Source organism: Leptinotarsa decemlineata, unplaced genomic scaffold (assembly GCF_025532065.1).
Source record: "Leptinotarsa decemlineata unplaced genomic scaffold, Ldec_3_MD MMD2_P_RNA_scaffold_5, whole genome shotgun sequence".
NCBI classification, from domain to species: Eukaryota; Metazoa; Arthropoda; class Insecta; order Coleoptera; family Chrysomelidae; genus Leptinotarsa; species Leptinotarsa decemlineata.
Genome location: NW_027412532.1, coordinates 7637230 through 7656935, shown reverse-complemented (window position 1 = coordinate 7656935; position 19706 = coordinate 7637230). Strand labels below are relative to the sequence as shown.

Here is a 19706-nt window from a genome sequence, read left to right as displayed (position 1 = left end):
TCGTTGAGTGAATATTTTGATTGAACAAAAATTTGGCAAATTCAGAGCACCAAAAGGTTAGTTTTCACTAAATATCTTAAAAACAAATGTTTTTGTAGAAGAAAAACAACAAACAGAAAAATAGTTTTTTGTTTCATACAAAAGTTGTCGATCTTTATTTGGACTAAACTTTAACACTCTGAAACACTTCTGAAATTCATTCTATTCCATGGGTTGGATCAATTTTAATTTATTTTTCCATAAAGAGTACACTTTTTTCTTCACTTCGTAGATATTTTTATGTTATGCTTTTACTGATTTTATACCCATCAAAAAGTATTTCTTGGCCCATAATATACATATTTGATATATGATGGAATCGGCCGATACTTGATGAAAATCTCACAATAAAGAGTTTTTGGAATACGTTACATATTTGAATTTTTTACAGCAGTGCGTTTAGGATCCCATATCAATGTTCATTCAATAAATAGGTTGCTGTTTACACGTTGATTTTTCAACTGAAGAGAAGGAAAATCTGAATTATTTTCATAAAATTTCACAGATATCAATAAATTTCTCTCTTCAGCAATGTAAAACATCAACTCAATTTTTCAACAATAAGCGCATTCATCCGAGAATTCCTGGCAAACTGAATCATAACATATTACTGATGACTGAATAGCAGGAACCGGATTTGAGTACGAAATTAAAATATTTCAACTGTAAACAAAGTGAATGAGCAAAATATACCGAAAGAGTTGACAATTATTACTGTAAGATTTTCACTGAACAGTTTACAAAACAACAACACGTGTTTCGCAATGCCTTAGCTTCTTCAGGTGTCTTAAAATACAATTCTTAAAATACAAGTCTCAAAATGAATTATTCGTACTCAATTCTTCCTTATATATATTTCTGAATTATATGGACAACCTAGACAATACAATTCATAATGAATTGTTGGGACTTCCATTGTCTAATATGATATAAAATGATATGAAATCCCTGAAAAAACCAATACAATTATAACAATTATATTATGCAAAAAAAACCTGAAATAATATTACAATAAAATAAAATACAAGCGTATATCAAACAGTTGATGTCAATGATCTCAACTATGTCGTTTATGAAGGCGTTGAAGAAAAGTGGACCTAGGTTGCTTCCTTGTGGAACACCCGAGGTAGTTACGTATTTCAAAGACTTGAAGCCATTGAACATACCGATGCCTGTCAGTGAAGTATGATATGAAAAGTTGGATCAGGGTCAGAGAAAAGCCGTACTATACAATTTCGATAGTCTGTCGATCAAGTCTGTCAAACGCCTTAGAGAAGTCCGTATATATGACATCAGTTTGAGGTTTCCTTTCAATGGTTTTTAAGATCTATTGGGTAACATTGAAAAGGTTGGTGATTGTCAAGCGACCTTTCATAAAACCAAGTTAAAGTGGTGTAATTTGATTGCTCAAATGAGGATATAATCTGCTATAGATAAGGATTTCAAACACTTTGGCGAAGTTGCGTATTATTGATATGGGTCTATAATTACCGACATCAAACTTGTCCCCTTTTTTATAAATTAGCCAAACTTTAGATAATTTCCATAGATTTCCGAACCTTATACGAGTTTCTGAACCGATCGATAGTGACATTTTTCTCATGAATTTTTTTCGAAATGGTATTGCAGAAAAAGTTCTCGAATCCATGAATGAATAATTGCATAATCGAAAACAAAGGGCACCTTTTTTACCATCTACATCATCAGAGATTAGTATCAATTCAAGAGTAATCAAAAACAAGGATTGTTGTCACATTGGACCGATTTCCTTAATGTTGCTTTGTCATTTCACTAGATTTTGTCAGGAGGTTCTGATAGAATTGTTTCAAAACTGTCTACTTCGAAATCCTTTGAAGTAACTGAAAAATCTAAAATTAACTCATCCAACTGGATGACTCGAACAAAACATCTGAATCTGTTTCAAATTATACAGCCAACATTTGAAAATGCGTTGCGTTTTTTGACCTAATATCAGTTTTTGTCATTTATATGTTTCATGAAACAGAAACAGATATGTTTCATAACCCTATTAATTGATCATCAACTTCAGAAAGCATAACCTCTCGCACACCTATTTCATATTTTATGATTCACATAAAACAGTCAGACATAAATTAATAATAAATACAACTCAAAATACCTCTTTCGCCCATTAAAACGAAAAGATAAATGACCTGAATTAATAAGAAAAATAGTGAAGAGACAAGCTTTCTATATTCATCAACTGCTGGTTCATTACTAAAGTGTAAAATATTCGTCTGTGTTTGTATCTATTTTTATTTTTCGAAAAATGGGAACTCGCATATCATTTTTAGTATCAGGTGGCACTTTATTATGCTTGATCCGATTTGTTTTCAAAATAAATATCAGCAATAAGTTACGATATGTAGTAATTAGAAAGGAGTCCATTAAGTGTTTACAATGATCTCAGTTGACAGAAACGCTTTGTTTAATTTCGCTGACGAATGATTTATAGAATATTTCATATCATTAATTTTTTCTAACTGTTCGGTTACCGTTTGATTTGTGAACGAATATCTATTTTGTTACGTAGAGGATAGCAATTTTAAAAACTGTATCAACTAGTGCTTCTCCGAAAAAAAATGATAAATGCACTTTGAAATAATAATAAAATACATTTTCGATCCAAAAGAAATTCACCAAACAAATTCATTCTGTCTGTAGCTTTCACTGCACGATGACAAGATGCACTTGGACGATACATCTGGCAATCCTTCAAAGGAACTGGATCTGATAACCTTTGGAATATCCCGGCAAAACTTACAGATCTTTAGACTGATACAAAGAGTGAACCTTTTCATAGGTTTCACAGTCCAATCATGAAACTCCTTGCCGTATGTAGTCTCCTCTGCATTCAATCTCCCAAGTTTCAACTTCTATTTGTTGAGACACCATTCACATCATGCTGACAAACATTCGTATATTAATTATGAGATGGCGTAGTCCAGGCTTATTTACTCTATACATTAGTATTTAGGCCGGTGACACACTTCGCGATTTCCGAGCGGCTTTTCCAGCGCGGTTTCCGAAAGGGTTATTATTTGTATGCCAATCCCTGCATTTGAATGGAACATGACAGAGTTTGCGATTTTTAACCGCGGCAATTTCTTACATCCGACCGGTCGTCTGAGAACCCAGGTGAACGAATGGGACCTGACAGTGTTGGCTATTTCCGACCGGTTTTTCAGTTGCGATTGGAGAGGGGAAGTGAAAGCTTTAATTCATAGCGTAGAAAATCACCCTTGCTTGTGGGACAAAAGCAACCCCGGTTTTTTCAACAAACTGGAGGGTGGTAGAGCCACTCGTATAACAGAAAACCTTTCTTCCTGGTTCCTCTCTCGGTGCACGTCGTACCTCCTTGGGTGGCGTCATCCAGCAAGAATGCCTTCTGCTTCTAAAGCGCAAAGGTATACCACCATTTGATGTTGAAATATCGCAGCAGCAGCAGCAGACCTTATAGTGGTTGCTTTGAAGGTGCGAACGATACACGACGACAAGAGGATATTCCGCCTCCAGTAAGATTGCCAGGAAATCGCTCAGAAATCACGGACACTATCAGGTACTTACTGTAGGGATTTTTACTCAGCAATTTCCGCTCGGAAACCGCGCTGGAAAAAACCGCTCGGAAATCGCGAAGTGTGTCACCAGTCTTACAGTCACAATGAAGCGATTATCAGTCTGTAACATTGTGACACTGGATGAATTATTTCGGTTTCAAATATCATGTTCAATTATATGAGGTACTGTTCTATGTTCGATTATATAAGTTACTGTTCTATAAGTTGTTTGACTAATGGACTAAGTGACTAAGTGTCCTGTAATTAATTGGACGTGTCATGCATGTGGTCGAGTAGGGCATACTGCGAAATCCATATTTTGTAGAAAAAAGAGTCTATGGTCTACAAGAAGCAAATTAAATGCAGTAAAAAGAACATAGAACAGTAACTTATACAATTGAACATAACACAACATTGTTCGAAAAACATTTTTTGTTAACAAAATAATATTCTCAACAGAGCTGTTGCAAACATAAAATGACATTACTCGTATTACAACATTCATTTGGAAAAGAGAATAAATAATACAACAATTCGCCTGTTCCAGAATTATTTGTCTAGTTTCCTGGCAATTTAATTACTGCCATCTCCATTCCTAATATCTTCCAAGAGAATATATCTCAGCTGTTAGATAATTCGATAATCAAGTTACTCCAGATCCGACGATTTTTACTGAACATACTCTAAAAAGAATTAGTCTCACTCCAATAAAGCAATAGCCGGAAGAACACGTATAGATTCGATAAATTTCCATAAATATTTTATGGAAAGAACTATTTCCTTCACGTTCACATTCCACTGATAAGGTTTTAAATAGGTGCCGAGTCAGCCACACAATCGGCTGCTGCTTTAATGAAAATACACCATGATTTAGAGCCGCCTCTACGCATTCTCAATATCACTATTTGGGAGTTCAATTGAAATGAGTATTCGATTAAAACAGCCGACAAATATGGATTCTTCTGATTTTTCTGGGGAACGCATATTCCAGATAGCGGTAGGCAAAACTATCCCATTTATTATTTCCTTCAAACCGATAAAATGACGGAAAAATTGAAGGTTAGGGCATAGTGAAAATAAACCAGTAAGTCCACTACCACTACTTCCATTCATAAATTCACAAAGTTCTCGGTGACCTCGAAAGGAAGTGCGGAGCCAATTCAGTTCTTTTAGCATAGACGTGCGCACATATAAAAAAAAATTTAAGGATATTATAGAAGATTTTGTGGTAAGTTTCTCATAAGCAACTACAAAAACTAAAAACAACAGCGAATGAACTGAACACAATATCAATTTCCGACCGTTTATTATAACTAATCCGATACCCGTGGTACCGTCGAATCCTTCGATACTACAGCACTGAACGCGTTGGATGAGAATCTCATCCTAAGATCGGTTGAACGTCCCCGGCAACTCGGGCGGATCACGTGGTAAGAGAGCCTACTGGTTGTATTATTCTACTGTGGTTAGGGCACCAAAATGAAGTTTATACCTTCCCAATGGCTATGAAACTGACAGTCGTGAAATTAACGTCTAGTGTACTGTATCTGTGGAGTAGGGAGGGTGAGTGTAGGCCCACAGCACTTAGGCCACATGTGACCCATTGTACATCTTCCCGAGGAGTTGTCCTCCTAAGTCACACAGGCAGGTGTAGGCCACACTCTCTTATTGACGATAACACTGGGCACTCGTATAGGACATGCCTGACAATATCATCTTCCTGTTTACACATCCTGCATAAAGGTATGTCCATTAGCCCCATATTATGGAGGTGTTTTCTGACTGGCAGTGGCCAGTCAGAAATCCTACTGTCAAGCGTAGATTATTCCTGGTCTTTGTCGTCAGCTTCCCAAGGTCGCCCTGGGTGATCCTGGCAAGATTGCATCATTTGATTTCATCCCATATCTTTAGGGATTGAGCATGAATTGTCGAAGTCATCCGGCCGTAGGTGCCCCTGGGTTCTTAAATTCTTAGTCCAGTCGCTTCCTTGGCTGAAGAGTCGGCAATACGATTACCTTTACTGCTGTCGTGCCCTTTAACTCCCCTGAGGATAATGTTATTATCTACCAAGGCTTTGGCTAGATCTAGTACTAGCCCTGAGTTAACACGTTGTCTGTTCAAGGCAAATAGGGTTTGTCTGCTGTCAGTGCAGATTGTTATGTTTTTGCCAGAAATTCCTTTCCTGGTTATTTCTTTTGTGGCGATTTAGATACCAGCCAGTTCTGTTTGCACCACGCTGGTAATAACAGTCACTGTCTAGCAGTATTACATTACGGTTGCTGCAATTAACTCATCTGCATTTTGAAATGGGTTGATGCGTTTATGAACTGCTCTAAAAAAATCTCACATTTATTAAATAGCATTCTGATCCTGAAATAGCCAGTCTGATCGAGTAATTTTTCGATGTTCCAGTACCTCTTGAACCATTTTTGCTCGATGTGGCCGGGCTGTCGTCCATGAAGATGAAATTTTTACCTAATCCGTTTCGTAATAGATGAACGAATTCGACTTGTCATGTTATCACGTAAAGTAATTAATAGCGTGTGACCATTGAACATGATGCGCCCTAAAACATTACTGTCGCTCCTTGATATGATGAGAGAAGGATTGGAATCCAAAGATATTTTGGATTCATTGGCCTTCCGTAGCGAAGTGGCTGAAGCTCTTTGTCTTATGGATAAAGAAAATTCCAGATGCAAAAGAGGAAGACCGAGTTCGAGCCAAGAAAGAGATTTTCAAGAAAAAAAAAAGGGGGAGCAACAACGCCAATTCCTCAATTCGACATACGAACTGATAAACTCGATCATTTGCCGTGTCAAAAGCCAAATCGTCAGAGATGTAAAAGGCCTCGCTGTGGCTTGAAAACACATTTTTTCTGTTTGAAATGCCAAGTTTACCTGTGCATTCAAAAGGATAGAAATTGCTTGGCTGATTTTCACATTTAATTGACGAATGTTCCAAATATGGAACAAATTGATACTTTTATTGAAAAATGAAAATATGTTTTTTTTGCTTTTGTAATACTGTTTTTATTTCCATTATACAATACATTTTTGGCTCAAAATTTTTTTTGTCCTAACCACTCAATAAGTGGAACTTATTTCTCGTCAGAGATGTAAAAAGCCTCGCTGTGGCTTGAAAACACATTTTTTCTGTTTGAAATGCCAAATTTACCTGTGCATTCAAAAGGATAGAAATTGCTTGGCTGATTTTCACATTTAATTGACGATTGTTCCAAATATGGAACAAATTGATACTTTTATTGAAAAATGAAAATATTTTTTTTTTGCTTTTGTAATACTGTTTTTATTCCCATTATATACCTATGCATTTTTGTCCTAACCACTCAATAAGTGGAACTTTATCCTCGTCAGAGATGTAAAAAGCCTCGCTGTGGCTTGAAAACACATTTTTTCTGTTTGAAATGCCAAGTTTACCTGTGCATTCAAAAGGATAGAAATTGCTTGGCTGATTTTAACATTTGATTGACAATTGTTCCAAACATGGAACAAACTGATACTTTTTTTTAAAAATGAAAATATTTCTTTTTGCTTTTGTAATACAGTTTTTATTCCCATTATATACCTATGCATTTTTGGGTCAAAATTTTTTTTGTCCTAACCACTCAATAAGTGTTTTCCAAAATTTTTGTGTTTTTTCACGTAGGTACTAAAGAAGTGTGAAGAAGAAAAATTGGATAGATGGGAGAGGAAAATATTACGAATGGAGGAGTACATATAGAAGAAGGTGATAGTATCGAAAGTAAATAACTGTGAATAAGTTTCTACAGTGTTAACTTCAGATTTAACAATGATCTCTGAAAAGCCTGTGATGAAACATTTCCACTGATTACCGAAATTTAGGTATCTTTTATTTTCATGGCTGTTACACTTTGATGATTGCATCTAACGATTTCCTGTTGTTCCTAAAAATAAAAGCCGAACGAAAAACTAAAACAAGCCGTTTTCCGAAGCTTAAAAAGTAATTAAAATACGATTCCTGACGAATAAAATATGGCCTCGAAACCTATATTTTCAATTTAATGTAAATAAATGCGTTTCTGTGTAATGTTACCTTGCGTGATAAATCCGAGTCGAATACAGAATGTTTATATATTTTCAGTTTATTAAGAGAACATGTACGGTCAATGATCCAATGTACGGGTGTTATTGGCCCGATGCCACAGAGGGATTTTTTCGCTGTCTTGTTACATATGCATAACGATGAATGATATGAACGGTTATACTCGTATGTTTCATCTGTGACAATGATATCCTAATCGTTATAGCAGTCATTTGCATATCTCAATTCGTTCCTCGCTGGAAAAAGAAATAAGTACTGGAAATTTATTTTTCTGATGGATTCCAAAAATATCAAAATAAAAGAAAGAAAGATGAGAGTCTTCACACAATCACAATATATATTACATCACGTACTCTATGAATTTTCGGAATTTCTTTTTTAATTTTTATGTTTCACATCATCGAATTGTTTTATTGGTTAGAGCTTTTATGTGTTCTGTATACATCGTGTTACATTGTGATATGTTAAATATTTTATTACCTACACACTCGAATAATTGTAATATGGAACTAACTATTCTTAATATATATATAATATATAATATAATATATATATATATATATATATATATATATATATATATATATATATATATATATATATATATATATATATATATAATTACAAATATAGATTTTATCGAGTGTGCATGATACAAATCAAAAATGAAATAATTCGTAGACACAACACTCCAAAAAGTGGGGCAAACCGCGGACACGTGTTTCTGGCTCATCAGCGCGGTGCAGCCAAGTGTAAAGATGGGCAACACTTGTTTGCCAAAATCAGGAAACAACACGAACGCACGGAGTCAACAACAGGAGCCAACCACACATTTGTGGTTCCAGTTAGAAGACCTAGAATTCCCAGGCTATATCTAACATGACCACGTAGGCAGCTATAGCTACCTGCGTGACATCCGGGTCCAGGATATAATTACAAATTGAGATTTTACCGAGTGTGCATGATACAAATCGAAAATGAAATAATTCGTGGACACAACACTCCAAAAAGGGGGGCAAACCGCGGACACGTGTTTCTGGTGCAGCCAAGTGTAAAGATAGGCAACACTTGTATGCCAAAATCAGGAAACAACACAAACACATGCATGCACGCACTTAATAAAAATAACTGCGTGAATGTAAGCGAGACATAAGTGGCCACTGACCAATCAACTGACAACTGCGGTTGATTGGCCATTTAATATTATAAAGGTAGCATCTACCGCTCCTTGGGGGTTGAATCACGGGGGCTACAAATATTCCTGGAAGGAAGATATTTAGAGAGGGAATTTTTCAAATTGACACCCTGTATATTTACCCCTTCCTGTCAATTCAAACAATATATTTTATTTTCGCCATTTCGATATCAAGGAACAGTTCAATGTTCATCAGTCAGTGCAAGAGTTTATTCTAAAACCACGACCTAGATGTTATTTTATGCATGTGATTCTACTGTTACTACAGCTTTTATTGCTGTTAGCAAAATCTTATATTTATGGTCGAGTGTATATTATTAGTAAAACACGAGCACTTATTCAAAATATTTCGTTCTATTCCTGATGTATACTCACATGTGAAAGTTCTCTCAGAGAATTAGTCTAATGTGAAACGCTACGAATTTCAATGGTGAATTTGAAATATCGATAATATCGTGATTGTAAATCAAACCAGAATCGAAAATTTATGATGGTTAATATGAAATATTCAACATTTATTGCAGAAATGCATTTCCATTAAAATAATTTAATGGCACCATAAATGCCTTCTGCAAAGATTGCTCAGGAATGGAGGTATCAAAATAGCATCAAATTGAAATACATTTTCAAAAAAATTGCTTCCCAGTCTAACCTCATTCAGATAAGCTCAGTGATTCCAAACGGTTTGACGTCAATTTCAAAATCCAAATCTCGTTAGTGGGAAAGTTCGGTTCAAAGTGTTTCCTTATGAAAATGTATGCGTGTTACTATCTTAATCCTAACTACTTGATATGACCACTATGACCACTTCTACAAAGGGTTCTATGATGATTCCAATATTATGTTGCAACTTGAAAAACAGTTCTGGTATTACTTACTAAAAAAATGTATTTATATGGTATAACTCTGTTTATTGATGTTGCCTGATTTTGTTTTTGGGAGAGTTATTACTCAACAAATTTTCCAAATATTTCAAGTGTTAATTGTTGTAGAGAGTTAGTTTCTGTAAAAGAAATGTTTCAACATGCCCAACAAACTAGGTTTTGAAATAAAAAAAGACCCAGCTCTTCAACATCGTTGACTTCAGTTATGAAGAGAGGATTTTGTTTAATTGCAACCTCATCTCGACCAAATACAACCATCTCATTCTCTTCTGCATTAACTTCAGAATAATTTGATTCAACAAAAACAGCCATTTAGTGGAAGTCAGACTCCAGTTTTTTTGGATTTACGTGTGCATCTTCGATTTAAAAAAAAATTAATGCATTGCACTTCATCCACATATTGATGGGATTTTCAAAATTCAACATGTTTGTGAAAATCAGCTGAATATACAAAAGATAATAACAGTCTCAATTCACTACAATTCACCATTCTTTTTGAAAGATAATTTGTGATGTGAGCTAGAGCTGTAGTGGCATTACATCCTGTCCGAAACCCAGATTATATTGACGGCAAAAGTTTTTTCTGTTTTGAAAATGCTTTAAGTTGGTCGAAATCATTTTTTTCTAGGATTTTGCCTTCTTTGAAGCAATAGAGTTTTCCAACAGGAACCTCCGAACTTTGACAATCGATAACGGCCATATGTAAAATTAATTGCATTCAACTTCTTGCACCGGAACAGAATTCATCTGACCCAGGAACTGAAGGTAAACGACGTGTGCTTGCTAAGTGGGCTCTGGAGCGGTTGGCAACTGACCCTAATTTTTATCGAAAAATCATCTTCAGCGACGAAGCCCATTTCTGGATAAGTGCAGCCTTTTTTTCCCAATGTGCACTTTGGGCCCCGCGATTGATAGGGGCCCCCCCTCAGATCAAATACAAAATCCCTAGTTCCTGTCAGATCACCAAACGATAACCAATATATATTACCAAAAAACTTATATAATTCGAAGATATCGAACCTAAATTACTGACTACAATACCAACTTACTAGCTTTTACATGCGCGAAGTTATTCTACTCTCGCCCAAAAATTAGGCTTTCCGACTTCAGCATGCTTAGATAAATTTAAATGTATACTAAGCACATACACATTTTGAAGAAAAATCATCAGTACACTCATCAGTGTGACTCACTCCATTCAAATTGAGCGAACGAAGTGAAGTATGAAGCTTCAAGTTTGAATCAACCAAATAATTTAATTAAGAAATTACATAGAAAAATGAAACCAAACTCTCCAAACCAACTCTCCAACCTAACTGACTAAAATATTTGTGTCATCTTCATTTTCTTCAGGTTGGAAATTGTCCCTCACCCTTTCAACTGAGGTTCGTCAAGAGGACGAGTAATTCATAACGTAAGGTGTTTTGGTGGCGACATAAAAGTCAGTGACATCTATGCCGCTCTGGCCTTGTGTACCCCTTCCTGACTGGGGTATTTGATGAACAAACTGTTCATTTTGACACACGTCGTGGGGCCTTCACTCAACCAAGCGAAGATGTCTTCTGAATAGAGTGGGGTCCTCTATAGTGTAATCTACAGCTTCCCTGACTGATGGGTTATCATGAGTTTCCGCTGACTCGAAAACTCCCTGATTCCTCGACTGAATGGACTGCCGTATAGTTAACAGCTTCAAATATCTGCGGATGGCTTCATTACGCACGAACTGTGGAGTATTCACCAGCATCTTGATTAGTTTGTTTTGCAACCTTTCCAAAATAGAGAGGTTTGACGGGGCGGTTTTTCCCCAAGCGCCTGAAGCATACATGATGACAGGCTTGGACATCGTATTGTATTGACTAGAATTTACGAGGCCTCCACTTCTTATACTCTCGTCCAACAGACCTCCCAGCCATCTAGTACAACCACGCTACCTGCAACAAAATGGGGACTCGACCAGCCTATTAGAGACTCCTGTTACCGACCGCGGTTTCTCTTATTCACTGGTACAATTACAAAATACAATACAATATATGAATATGTTTTTATCTTTAGTGCAATATCTAATGCAACAATATTTAATTCTTACTAAATTGTATTTTTTATATATTTAATAAAATATTTGTTAAAGTTCACAACATGTGGCTTCAATAGAACGGTACTACATGCCACACAGCTCATGCCACATTGGATGTTCTGCACCAGTGTAGTCATTTCACGTGGAGGTGATGTGAACTAACCACCGAGATCATGTGATTTGACCCCGTGAGACTATTTTTCGCGAGGTATGCGAATGAGCCACAAACCACAAAGGTCCTCAAACCCAACATAACCCATGCTATTAGTCACATTCAGCCTGATTTATGCGCTAGAGTCAAAGAAGTCGTGGCGGACATTTGAACGATATTATATTCCACACATAATGGCATGAATATGCTTTTCAATCGAATAAAAAATGTCTATGATATCTCACACACACTTTTTGTTATTGGAATTCAAAGATAAGAAACACTGAATGAAATACTATAGAAATTAAATTTTACACGATCGCGTACAAAGAACTTTGATTGACAAGAATATTCGTGAATTTTTACCTCTCTTACCTCTATATCCCTTTTTAATTTTTCACAATTTCTTTCGACATAATTATTCAAATTTTATTACACAATCCCGGTTTTTGCTTTTTTGACATGAATCTTCACACTGACACGTCTATTGAACTTGATATAATTTTTGAACGTTCGAAGTAAGCCCAAAAGGTGACAGCTGACAGTTGACGATTTCGATAAGGATTTCGTTTGAAACACCTGTGTTTTTTATGAGTTGGTGACTTTGTGTATTTTTTAATAGTGTCAGCTGTCACATGTAGATGATATTTGTAGTGTCCAATTTCAGAACACTTTTTATTTTTTGTCGGACTCAATTGGTTTTCGAGATATAACCTGTCAAATTTGTATGACGTCATATTTTACCTTCTTTTAAAAGCAATAAACGATTGCAATTCACATATTTTTTAATTTTACACAACTTTTTCCATATCATCGCACTTTTTTCTATCCCTTTTCAATCACTTATTGCCGAGTGTCCTGAAATCAGAATGAAATTCCATAATTTGTCAGGTGCATACAAATCACTTCTTATAAATTGCATTAGTTTCATTATTCGAAAATACGTTCATTTTAGAATTTGGAGGTCAAGTTAGATGTTGAGGATACATAGTTTTTTAAAATTCTAAAGTAAGGTTAGACTGAGTTAGGTTAGGTCGGGTTAGGTTAGGTTGAGTTAGCATACGAATTATGGAATTTGAATCTAATTTCAAGAAACTTGGTAATAAGTTAATGAAAATGGATAAACACTAATGACAGAAAAACATAGTAGCCAACTCAAAAAAATGCGTGTGCTCCACACAAAAATTATATCAGATATATTTTACTGAGATGGTGGTTAAGGAATGAGGTTGTTTTTCAACTTTTAAACATTTCAGGCGTGAACCAGATGGTGATGTAAATTTTCATTCGTAGTTATTCACATTTACGAATGATATAGTTCAAGATCAAGACGCTGCATTTCACTCACTGTCCAATGATTTACGGACCCACTAGACAAATAACGAAACAATCAAAACGAACGCCACCAAACTAGCTCAAGGTTGACGGTATTTTTGCGGCGAAGGAAAGGAGTATAAAAATATTTACATTAAGTGATTGATTATCTATATTCACAAAAATCTTTCAATCCTCGACGGTTCTATTACAAGAGCAATAAATGTTGAGAAATCAATTAACTGAACGTCATTTGATGGCTAATGATGATACTTTTACTTTTTCAGGCAATTCTGTTCTACACACCTAGATGGCTCTGGAAATCGTGGGAAGGAGGAAAGATTCACGCCCTGATGATGGATCTCGACGTAGCGGTTTGTACAGAAATCGAAAAGAAACAAAAGAAGAAGCTAATGCTCGATTATTTGTGGGAAAATTTGAGATATCACAATTGGTGGGCCTACAAATATTATTTCTGCGAAATTTTAGCACTTGCAAACGTTATTGGTGAGTTTCAAATGATTAACAGAATAAAAGTGTCGCCATTGTCGCCATTGAAGTGCGCACCATATGGGAAACTTTTTTTTCAAAAAGTTTCAATGAAGTTTAACTTCGGCACTTGTTTGTGCTTTAAATTTAACTTAAAATGATGCGGCCAACTGCGACCCACTGACGTTCATTGTTTGTCAAATTCAACTTTTTTTTTTTTTAATTGAAAAATGCATTTCTAGATCGAATTTAACAAAAAGTTACTAGAAAAAGTTGTGTCTACGGCAATTTTATATCTATATGCCAAATTTTATGCAAATAAGATGAACTTGAGGTTTTGTTTATTTATGACAGATATCCCCTTTATTTTAAAAAACAAAGTCGGTTAATTGTCATCAATTCATGTATACATAACAAACTCATCATGGAGTTTAACTTTTCTGATACATTTTCACTCATACAGACATTTTTAGAGAGGAATTAAAAATTTGCTATAAATATTTTAACATGACTGGTGCAAAGTTTCAATCACTTGGCTATTTTCTTAAACAAACGTCAGTACCTTTAATTTTGAAAAAGCAGACACAACTCAAATACTGCAATAAGTATTAATAAAATTACTAGAGTTGAAATTACATTAAAATTTCATTATTCAGTATTTACAGATTATTTATAAACACTAACTAGGGCGGTAAGGATGCTTAATCACGTTGAATCAAATTTTTAAGTAGGTCTTGACAAACAAAATGCATGCTATGGTAGTGTCAAGTTGTTGATTTACTTGTCGATCTAGAAATGCACTTTTTCAATTATTTTTTTTAAGTTGAATTTGACAAACACTGAACGTCAGTGGGTCGCAGTTCGTAGCATCATTTTAAGTTAAATTTAAAGCACAAACAAGTGCCGAAGTTAAACTTCATTGAAACTTTTTGAAAAAAAAATTCCCCATATGGTGCGCACTTTAATGGTGACATTGTATATACATATACTGATAAATAGGTAGTTCTTTGTGGAAAATACTTTGAACTCAGCAGTATCTCATGGAATTGAACTGAAAATATTGCCCTTTCCACACCTGTATAAAGTTCATCATTGCAATTTTTTTTCAGATTGTAGAAAGTGAAAATCTCCAGACCGACGAAAAACTCTGATCAACTCCACAAAAAATGACTTTTGTTCAATTGACAATTCCATATCCAGTAACACAAATATATTTTTCCAGGGCAAATGTTCCTGATGAACAAATTCTTCGACGGAGCCTTCCTGATGTTCGGATTCGACGTGCTGTCCTTCATCAACGCGGACCAAGAGGACCGCATAGATCCGATGATCCAAATCTTCCCGAGGATGACGAAGTGTACCTTCCGCAAGTACGGAGTGTCTGGAGACGAGGAAAAACACGACGCCCTTTGCATCCTGCCCCTGAACGTCGTCAACGAAAAAATCTACGTGTTCCTGTGGTTCTGGTTCGTAATCCTGTCGGTGTTGACGTTCTTCACGGTGATCTATCGAATAGTGATAATTTTTTCGCCGAGAATGCGTGTGTACTTGTTGAGAATAAGGTACAGACTAGTGAGACAGGACGTGATTGACACGATAGTACGGAGAAGCAAGCTGGGGGATTGGTTTTTGTTTTATATGTTAGGGGAAAACGTCGACTCGTTGATATTCCGCGACGTGTTGCAGGATTTGGCTCACAAATTGAACAGGCACGACTTCCATCACGGGCCCGGTTTCAAAGGCGAGATACAAGAAGCGTAATCCTACTAATTCGACGTTCGTTCAAGATTCTTGTAGCATTTAAAAGGCCTCAATGGTCGTGGAATAATAGATGGGATCCGAAAACTATCGACGCGCGATTCGAGGCGCCATTCTCAATCAATAAATACTGCCAAAAAGATGTACGAAAAAACAAAAACAACCATAGATAACAGATAGGAACTAATGATCTTTGGGGTGCTCAGGAAATCATATTGGTTCCTCCAAAGAAATTATTATATTCATTCAAAAACAACTATTGTGTTGAGAAGTAGAACGGAAGACCATAGAGGGGATAGAAACTAATTATCTTTGGAGTGCTCAGGACATCATATTGGTTCCTTCAGAAAAATTATTATTTTCTTTCTGAAAAACAGCAGTTGTGTTAAAAAAGAAGACAAAAGACAACAAAATGTAAATCTGTCATCTTGAATAAGTACGAGGGTGGTCCCAGAATTGCCCGGTCCAACAAAGAAAACACAAAAATTTTGGGTTTTTTTTTAAGATAATCTCCTTGCAGCTCTATACTGACAGCGACGTTCAATAAGTCCGATACTGTCGACATTACTTCTTCATCGTTGACCACTGAGACATTTTTTCAAGTTTGGAAACAGAAAAGAATACGAGGGGGGAAAGAGGTTGCGTTAATGGCCATAGTACGATTGCGCACGGCTGGTATAAACGTCGAAGTAGAAATGGGTCAATTGAGGCTGGGCTATGGCGAGAAGCGCTTTCTACGCAACCTCTGCAATGATGCATTTGAACCCAGGTTTGTGTTTAATGAATCCTACAAAATACAAATAAAACAGAACACAGAGTCAGATGCTACAAATGCAATACGCATATATACAGACGGCTCAAAAACCAAAGAAGGCTCAGGATGTGGAGTGTACTTCAGATCACTAAGCCTAAGGATTTAGCCAAAGCCTCGGTAGATAATAACATTATCCTGAGGTGGGTTAGAGGGCACGGCAGGAGTAAAAGTAATCGCACTGCCGACTCTTTAGCCAAGGAAGCGGCTGGACTAAGAATTTTAGGACCCAGTGGCACCTACGGCCTTATGACTTCGACAATTGCGGAACTAGCCAAATTTTACACCCATGCACAATCCCTAAAGAGATGGGATGGCATCAAAGGATGCAGTCTTGCCATAGTCACCTTGGGCGACCCTGGGAAGCTAGCACCGAAGAAATATCTGGCGATGAAAAATCTACGCCTAACAGTATGATTTCTGACTGGCCACTGTCAACTAAGGAAACATCTCCATAATATGGGGCTAGTGGACACACTCCTATGCAGGATGTGTGAACAGGAAGATGAGACTGTCAGGCATGTCCTATGCGAGTTTTGATCAATAAGAGAGTGTGTGTTGGGCGAGTCTTGACCTACACCTGCCGATATAAAGGAGATGTCTCCCAGTGACCTGTTCACCTTCCTAGAAAGGACAGGATGGACGATGACCTAGGAGGACAACTCCTTGGGAGGATGTACAATGGGTCACATGTGGTCACATGTGGGCTTTTACCCATCCTCCCTACTCTACAGATACACATACATAGATACGAGGGGGCTAAATCTGGCATGAGGTAGCAATTCAAACTTCAATTCGTCCATTTTGGTCATTGCGACAATAGATTAGTGAGCTGGTGCACTCTCTTGAAGAAACAATGATTCTTTTAGTCAAATGCGACCGTTTCTAATTGACTTCTTTACTTAAACGTTGCAATAAGTTCGCATAATACTCATCGTTGGAAGTTTTGCTTTTTTTAAGATAGTCAATGAAGTTTATCCCACGCGTATTCCAAAAAATCGATGCCATGACCTTGCCTGTACTTAAAACGGCTTAGTCTTCTTTGGAGCCGGTTCTTCCTTTCGAGTCTACTGTTTCCTTTGTTCTTTCGTTTTGTGTGTCAAGTGATGGACCCATATTGTATCCATGTTGATGAAACGACGTAAGAATTCTGCTTTTGTTACTGTGAAACTTCGCTAAACACTTAATTGAAACATCTTTCTGTTTCCGCTCGATGTGAGCAAACGCCGCACACAGCTTTCTCATGTTGTGCCGCACTTTTTAAAATGCCTATTAAGTCTACCTCGCACCTTTTCAGTCGACGCATGGCCGACTTTCCAATGCAGTGATACCTCTGGGACCGCCCCCGTAAGCTGTGGTATCCCGAACGACATTCCGTATGTGAAAAGCAATTTTCTGTTTCTCAGAGCCCAAAAAGTTTTGTTTTCAAACTGTTTTTGCTGTTTTCGCTGAACTCAATTCATTGTTTTCGCTGAAACCGAAGACAATATACGAGAGAAAATATTTAAATTGTCAACTAGCACAGCACCACTAGAGACCATAACTGTACTAAAGTGTGTCTTTTGTGATTATCCATAACATTTCATCAACATTCCGAAATACTGTATATGTATGTATATCGAGATATGGTGAAGAGTTTTTGTTTTGATTCGTACATCCTCTGCTGTGACACATCTCGAGAGACAATAAAAACCACGTGTGCCATCGCTAAGTTGCGGAACAAACAATGTAATTTTTGTATTTCATGAAAGTAATATAAACATTTATATTTTTTTGTATTTCAACTGAAACTACATTATATTATAACTACTATGAACTGTTCTGCAAAATAGGTTTCTTCAAAACGTTAAAGTTCGTTAACTCGTTTGGGTGAAAAATTTTCCAACTATCATATTTTTTTTTAACAAAACAGAATAGGTCAAACTACATCCAACAAAATATTTACACGTTCATTGGTTCGAGACCCTTTCAGATCAACACAAAAGATTTTCAAAAACTAGACAAGATCTCTCAGGTCTACAATCTATTGAAAATTATATAACACAAATACGATTAATTTCAAATATTTGAGTGCTCTTTGAAAAATCTAGGTTATATGTTCAGAATATGTCGAAAGAAAGTAAATTGAGTCAAGTTCCTATGTCTATTCTTTCTAGTTTACCTTCAAACGTTGTTTATGAAATATATATAAAAATTTATTTCTACGAATTCACCGATAAGTTACACAGTATTTTTGTTTTATAGTCGACAGTTTAAAACGTTGGTTATCTATAATCGACAGTTTAAACTATCGACTATCTAATCAATTGTACAAACTGTCGATTAACCATAGTCAACAGTCCAAACTGTTGATTGCCTATAGTCGACTGTTGAAATTGACGATTATTAACGATCGAAACTGTTAATTATCGATTAGCACTATCATCTACAGTCGATCATGGATAATCGAGATTGTCAACTATATATTATTATTATTATTGAGTCCCCTGAAGCCCCGATACATTCAGGAGGACGCGCCAACATCACAGTAGAATAATACAACCAGTAGGCTTTCTTACCACATGATCCGCCCTAGTTGCCGGCGAACTTCAACCGCTCAGGACGAGATTCTCATCCAACGCGTTCAATGCTGTAATATCGAAGGATTTAACGGTACCACAGACATCGGATTAGTTATAATAAACGGTCGGAAATTGATATTGTGTTTAGTTTATTCGCTGTTGTTATTATTGTTTTTAGTTTTTATAGTTGGTTATAAATAATTTACCACAAAATATTCTATAATAACCTTAAATTTCGTTTTTATATGAGGGCACGCCTATGGTAAAATAACGAAATTGGCTCCGCACTTCGTTTCGAGGTTACCGAGAACTTTGTGAATTTATGAATGAAAGTAGTGAGAGTGGAATTTTCTGATTGATTCGGCCGTTACTTGATGAAGATCCATAGTAATTTCACAAACTACACTTAAACGATTTGATCTCCACTAACTTTATTGAAAATAATCATAACATGTTTCGCTAAAACATTAGCTTTTTCAAATGATTAATTTGAAAAAGCTAATGTTTTAGCGAAACATGTTATGATTATTTTCAATAAAGTTAGTGGAGATCAAATCGTTTAAGTGTAGTTTGTGAAAAGAGAGTGGAATTACTGGTTGATTTTTATTATGTTAGCATCATCACCAACGACCACTCCCCACACCGTGGTCGTTGGGACCGAGAATCATACGCCATAATCGACATTTTAAACAGGAGAGGAACTGCAGTAAACTGTGTCAATAATATTTGAAGAAACCAACGGCTAACGATAAATTAGCTCTACACCAAG

The 19706-nt window shown here is 36.2% G+C and overlaps 1 protein-coding gene across 3 annotated transcripts in view; it reads left to right on the top strand.

Annotated features, from left to right (window-relative positions):
* shakB (Innexin family member shaking B) overlaps positions 1-18277 on the top strand; it is a 90600-nt gene extending 72323 nt beyond the window's left edge. For all 3 annotated transcript variants that reach the window (XM_074169441.1, XM_074169440.1, XM_074169442.1), the window contains 2 exons: positions 13606-13825; positions 15030-18277. In XM_074169441.1, coding sequence (XP_074025542.1) covers positions 13606-13825; positions 15030-15568 — 759 coding nt within the window. In that variant the 3' untranslated portion in view covers positions 15569-18277. The remainder of the gene's footprint in view (positions 1-13605; positions 13826-15029) is intronic.
* The last annotated feature ends 1429 nt before the right edge of the window (positions 18278-19706 follow it).